This window comes from Aedes aegypti, chromosome 3 (genome assembly GCF_002204515.2).
Source record: "Aedes aegypti strain LVP_AGWG chromosome 3, AaegL5.0 Primary Assembly, whole genome shotgun sequence".
Lineage (NCBI taxonomy): Eukaryota > Metazoa > Arthropoda > Insecta > Diptera > Culicidae > Aedes > Aedes aegypti.
The window spans coordinates 255,663,191-255,669,924 of NC_035109.1; the positions used below are offsets into that span (position 1 = coordinate 255,663,191).

General features: G+C 40.3%; 1 protein-coding gene across 2 annotated transcripts in view; it reads right to left on the reverse strand.

Moving 5' to 3' along the window:
• LOC5569542 (anoctamin-4) overlaps nucleotides 1-6,353 on the reverse strand; it is a 44,882-nt gene extending 38,529 nt beyond the window's left edge. For both annotated transcript variants that reach the window (XM_021848739.1, XM_001652805.2), the window contains exon 1: nucleotides 5,088-6,353. In XM_021848739.1, the coding sequence (XP_021704431.1) occupies nucleotides 5,088-5,480 (393 nt within the window). In that variant the 5' untranslated portion in view covers nucleotides 5,481-6,353. The remainder of the gene's footprint in view (nucleotides 1-5,087) is intronic.
• Between the last annotated feature and the right edge of the window lie 381 nt (nucleotides 6,354-6,734).

Here is a 6,734-nt window from a genome sequence, read left to right on the forward strand (position 1 = left end):
CTGCAGCAGAGAAATTCGAAGACGTATCATCGCCGGAAGTCGTGCTTACTATGGACTCCACAAGACCTTGCGGTCTGGTAAACTTCACTTCCGTACTAAGTGTACCATGTACAAGACGCTTATAAGACCGGTAGTCCTCTACGGGCATGAGACGTGGACAATGCTCGAAGAGGACCTGCAAGCGCTAGGAGTTTTTGAACGACGTGTGCTTAGGACGATCTTCGGCGGAGTATGTGAGAACGGCGTATGGAGGAGAAGAATGAACCACGAGCTTGCGCAACTCTACGGTGAACCCAGTATCACGAAAGTCGCCAAAGCTGGAAGGGTACGATGGGCGGGACACGTTGTGAGAATGCCGGACAACAATCCCGCAAAAATGGTGTTCAACTCAAATCCGGCCGGTACAAGACGAAGGGGAGCGCAACGAGCTAGGTGGTTTGACCAAGTGGAGCAGGATCTTGGAAGTGTGGGGCGATCGAGGAATTGGAGGTTAGCAGCCATGGACCGAGTTAGTTGGCGTAACATTGTGACGCAGGTCATGTCTTGAAGGACGTAGAGCCAGCAAATATGACGTCCATCGTTTTTCGAGATTTCTAGACCCCCTCCCATCTGTCATCCTTTTTCCGATACCTAGTGTTCTTATGAGCCCTTCCACACTAATTATCAGGTATCAGAAGGCCGGCTCCAAAGGTACAATCCCCACCAGTTGGGAAATTTGTGCCATCGCCATATTTGAGCCTATTTCACCATCTACCCGATGGGAGAGGAAAGGGAAGGGAAAGATGGGAGGAAATAGGGCCCCTTGAAGAGGGAAAATCGCATAAGCGAATTGAGAGCATCTAGCTCCATACCACAATGGGTTCGAACAGCGCCCTAAAAAGGATACTGCAAAACGCATGAGCGTAAAGAGAGCCTATAGCTCATTACCACAGCGAGTTAAGAATAACAGAATGTTCTGAAGATTTAGGTTTCTGAAATCAGTTTCACTTAATAAGTGTTAACCAAGTAATTGGAATCGCAATTACGTGAAGATTGGATAGTTACATATCAGGTGATAAGAAGTTCCATAATCGGAATCACAACTATCACACACAAATGTATCAACACACTGAATATTTGTCATGGTATAGTTGAGTCGGCAGTGACCAGTCAAGGTTGTTACCAAGAGACTGCAATTCTGCTTTGACAGATTTGTTAAATACTTAGCCACTTTTGGGATGGCTCAGTAATGTACAATAAACTGGTGGAAGTTCGACTGTAACTCTTAATCGTTCTGATTTAACGGCTACGCAGTTAATAAAGTAAACCTCGTTTGATTCCCTCAAAGACTGCGTAGCCGTTAAATCAGAACGGAAATGTACAATTTTGTTTGACGACATGACTCAAAATTATTCCAATATTGCTGGTGCTGAGTTGCCTCCCAAGAATTTCTGAAGCCTGGGGGACGGACCTGGTGTAGTGGTTAGAATACACACCTCTCACGCCGAGGACCTGGGATCGAATCCCATTCCCGAGATAGTCGCTAAAAATTTCAGTGACGACTTCCTTCGGAAGGGAAGTAAAGCCGTTGGTCCCGAGATGAACTAGCCCAGGGCTAAAAATCTCGTTAATAAAGATAGAAAAAAAAAATTCTGAAGCTTCACCCAGCACTTCGAAATTGGAATAGCTGCCTGAGGGCCAATGAAGTCATGCGATGCTCCATTGCGAGCTAATTCATAAGCCAATTCATTCCCAGCAATGGAAGAATAGCAAGGACCCATATATGTTTTACAGAGTTCACTGAATTCAGTTCCTCAAATTGAGTTCGACGTGCGATAACAAGCATAGACCTTGAGTTGGCCGAAGCAAGAGCTTTAAAAGCAGCCTGACTATCTGACATATTCCTTTACAAATAGCCAGACGTCAACTCGTCCCACGAAGGGAGTTGTGAGGAACAAAATGACAAGCAATTGTGGAATTCACTCGAAGCAAGGACAATTGTGTCTCAATTCACCGGAAGTGGAAATATTCAAATCACTAGGATTTCCAATGGACGGAGAGGATTCATAGAGATGTAGCGATGATCAGATAATGATTTATCATCTGATACATGCCAATTCGTCAACTCGTGACTGATCCTGTTCAAGCAGAGCATTATGTCTAACACTTCTTCTCTAGCAGATACTATGAAGGTTGGGCGATTCCCTAAAGTAAGTAAGCCAAGATTTGAACTACTTAAGCATTCCATCAGACTGGAGCTTCTCAAATTGATATCTGAGCTGCTCCAGATGATGTGATGAGTATCAGCATCACTACCCACAAATCAGCAAAAGGCCTTTTCATAGGCAGTGAACGAAAACTCGTTTGAAATCATCCATTGGGGATGGTTCATCATGTGGTAAACACACCACAAAACGAAAGACGTATTTCCTATCGAGGTCATCAACAGAAACATCAATTGTGACATCACATACATCTCTGGTTGTTAGCTCAGAAATGAGTGTAGCAACGTCAGCGCTATTTATGAGCACGCATGCACGAGGTATAGCACGCGAGTTTGCCATTTCTTGTTTATGAAAGTAACAAAAACTGGGTCCACAAGGTTACCTAGATAAAAGTTCACAAAAGTAAGGTTTTTGCGCCATTTGAACTGTACCATTTGCATGAGTCTACAAAGATTGATCGTTGCTGATATTTCATACCGAAGATTGGTCTAACTAAGCTATCCTAACCGTCGCCACTACCCAAACTAGGCAGGATTAAGTTTTTCGCAATCTCAGAACGAAAAAGACGAGCAGCGAAAAAACCAGATCGGTATCTCTTAAAAGTCTCCAAAGGCGAAAAGCACAGACTACACTGTGTAATACGCATAATGCGAAACCATAGAGGTGAAAATTTAAACTAAATTACAACGTTTTAATAATCCCACCCTTATTTAGCCTCAGGCTTGAGACTGAAGAAGGGCAGCCGATTATCTCGGAGAAACACAAGGTCACCTGCACCATTGCTCCGGGTAGCACAGGAAGGGCATATTACTGTAGAGGGCGCCCAGGAACTCCACAGGCTCCGTTTGCGGTTAGGTTTTATTTAGACCCCCCTAACCATTCATTCTTAGGCACGGTAAGCTTAAAGCCGCATGAATTAGGGGTCACCTGTTAGGTGGATTTTTACCACCGGAACAGGCAGTCCGTAGTGTTAATTCTTAGCCAATTGAAACAACCGCTACCGACACTACACGGCTATCTAGGCTGATCGAAAAAAGGAAGCTAACATTGATGATTAACTCCAAACAGCCCTGTATTAAATTGAGTGCTGTTCACAACACCTTAAAAACTTAGCATTGTACTTTGCCAATGTGATATAACCGGAGTAGCCAGAAATCACTGGTATGGATAGTAGACTCAATTAGTGTACATTGTCAATGTCGTTTGAATCAACTATGTGATAACACTGCGGAACACGTTTTTGTCTCCTGCATCAAAATACATATATTTACTTAATTAAGGGTTGCTGAATCCATTGCCGTTTACAAAAATGTCATAAGTAGCACGTCTAGTTTTTGAGATATTGGTTGTTTAAAATGCAAAAATTGACTATTTTAGCCAACTTGCATGCAAGTTTGCCAGCTTGTAAGGCAATTTATTTGCCTTATTTGCCATAGAATTCAAACTTTATATGTATAACAATACTTATCATCAAAGTTTATAACATTTTTGAAGCGGAAAAGTTATTTTTTGATGGTTTAGAAAAGTATTGTATTTTGCCATATAAGAGAAACGAAGAATTTTGCATGGAGACTGCAAGCATGTTGAAAAAGTTCGTTTAATCTAAATTTAATCATGAAATTTCGACCAAAATATATCTAAAACGAAAGTTTTAGTCCTCTTTTGCATGCTTGGTGGATAAGATCACAAAAAAGTTTGATAAAATATACTTCAAAGTTTAGGTAAACATCAATAAAACTAATATTTAATACAGCTTTAGCGACCTGTAGCTAAAAATTGTGACGTGCTGGGAAATTTCTGAGAACGGCATCAGATTCAGTAACCCCAAATCTGCTAGACACATAATTTGATCCTTGAGACACGCAAAAATGCCATTTTTGTTGCGCTGTGTAATTGATGTTAGAATTTGTGAAAAACTCAATTTCTCATAACTCACGCTTGAGATTTTTCATGCGTGAGTTGTCAATCACGCAACTCATCAGTCAAAAAATCATGGATGAGTTGGCTCGCCTTTTTGACTCATTGTCTCGTATTTCCACAGTTTACTCACACACGGTAATAATTTCTTGTAAGTCTAGTAAAATTATAGTAATCCTTTCTAACGTAAACAACAACATTCAGGTTTCACGAGTTTTTGACGGGTTTTGCGACTGAATCATTTCTTACGGTTTGAGTTGATTGAGTGATTTTGCATCAAAATCTCAAGCGTGAGATTTGCGAAGCAGATCTCTAATGAGTTTGCTCTCACGGGACAGCGTATTGATTGAGATTTGAGTATGAGTCTATCAACACTGGTTAGAAATGTAGAGTGTTATTAAAATTAGTAATACGCTTCCAATCGCAAAACGCAACATACTGTTAGCCATCTATACTTTGGTAGCGCAACTAGTCATGATGAGAGATTTGATTTTTCACGCATCCATCACATGCCGCTGTGGGGAAAAATGTTTTATTTTCCTGATATAAGACGGTTCACAGTGAAACAGTTAGGCGGAAAAGGTAGGAATATCCATTTTCTATGTTCTACATACGTTGGTTTTTTGTATTATTGCACTACTTTCATAAAAATTTAGATCCGGCTGGTAGGAGCACTAGTTTGAGGTTGGAAAACCAGGATATGTGAGGTTAGTTTCATTGGAACTTTTGCCTGAGCGATTTTTGCGCTTGAATAAAACACGCTTCGGGACATTCTCCGCTGCCCCTAAAAATACCATTGGGTAGATAAATGAATTCTCTACCATTGGATCTCATTCAATTTCATACATAAGTAAAGTAAGCGGTGAAAATAAATATTTTGTTCTGAATGTTTTGAAACCACCGGACGAATTGTCGTTTTGGGAGCGAATCTTGAACAATTACAACCTGCTACTGCTTCGAACCCACCTTATTAGCTTCCTCGACACTTCTATTACACGTTACAAAGGCGTGCGAATCTTGGCTGAATCTTCGGCTGGCCTTGATTGGGCTTGAATGGGTTGTCCTTGGTTGTCTGTGGCGTTGTACTTCAGGAAACGGAAAACTGGCACGCTGTTCATGCTCGATGAAATTTGGCAGTATCACATTGAGTGAATTTCTGTATAGTAAACTTTCCGGTAAACTTCCATTTCGGGCTGGTTTTACTTCACTTGTGTATGGTCCGTCGAGTGAAATGGTAGTGCTCGCCGTTTTATCACTTTCACCGTCTTGGCTTGGAGTTATTTTAACTAGAATAGAACTATTTATAGACTCACTAATTTCACTACTATTACTGGGAGGTTCTTGATTGGCGTCACTCATTCTATAACGATTATAATTCCACTGGTAGAAGAGCCACTCGCTATAGCTTTATTCTCCAAGTTTAAATTGATTCATTATCTCTTTAGCCACTTTCCACAAGCAACAACGCTGTAAATCGGTTACACCACTCCAAGCCAATCTATTTAAAATTCATACATATCGATCGTTTTATAATAGGTGCTTTACGTTTCTTTTCCAGTTACAATTGGCAACACTTCGTTTATTTGGCGTTTGTATTGAGATGGTGCTTCATATATGCGACTAAATCGAGGTCTCTCTCTTTACAACACTTAAATTTCTACCTCAGAGGTAGCTCAGTAATTACCACAGGAGGACATCATTTCTCACAATGGGACTTTGCATCAATGAAGGGCGCATTTTTTCTCTCTTCTCGATCGCACAATTCTAGGACATCCAAATGAAGGCAGGTATCACTCACGAGGTTGCGATGTTAAATGTCACATAACGATGGTTGAACAGGGCACTACCATAGGATACGTCTTGCGTTTTTTTTACCGGTCACCATGCCCGTTTAATACTGGAATAGATACATGGTATCCAAATGACATTTTATCGATTTTATTAGCCTCTAAATAAATGATGAACCGATTTCCATTCACGGTTCTAACCTGTAGATGCTATCTTTTACGGTGTACTATTTACTTAACAAACTGAAATCACATTATTTCATTGGTGTAACGAGTTCCATCCCCATTTTCGGTATTATAATATTAAGAATTTTCTTATTTCAAATCAAATGATTCAATGTTTCAGCTATTTTTTAAATTATTTTAAACTGATTTCTAATGATTTGATTGTCATTGTTCCGAGAATAAACTGATCACGGGCGTTCTAACCGACTGCTCGATGTAGAATAACGACCGAAGATATGTGGCCGTAATTGATGACATGTGGAAATCGTGTTTTAGTACACCAATGTTCATACTGTACCGTGACTTGCTGATTTACTGTCGTACCATATATTTGAAAACACCGCTATGGCTGAAACAGTCTAAGTTGGTGTAAAATTTACTAATAAAATTGTTATTGGATTACTTTTTTGTTAATATTTTCAATTGGAATGCTAGTTATTTAAATGGCTAAGAGGACGAGTTGTTGATTTTCCAACAGCTAATAACATACGGGAAAGGGACATTTCGTAAAAAGATGGATGCATGCGGACGTTTGGCATACCGTTTTGATTCATATTACGGACACTTAAGGACTAAGGGAAATATAACCCAGTATAGAGCA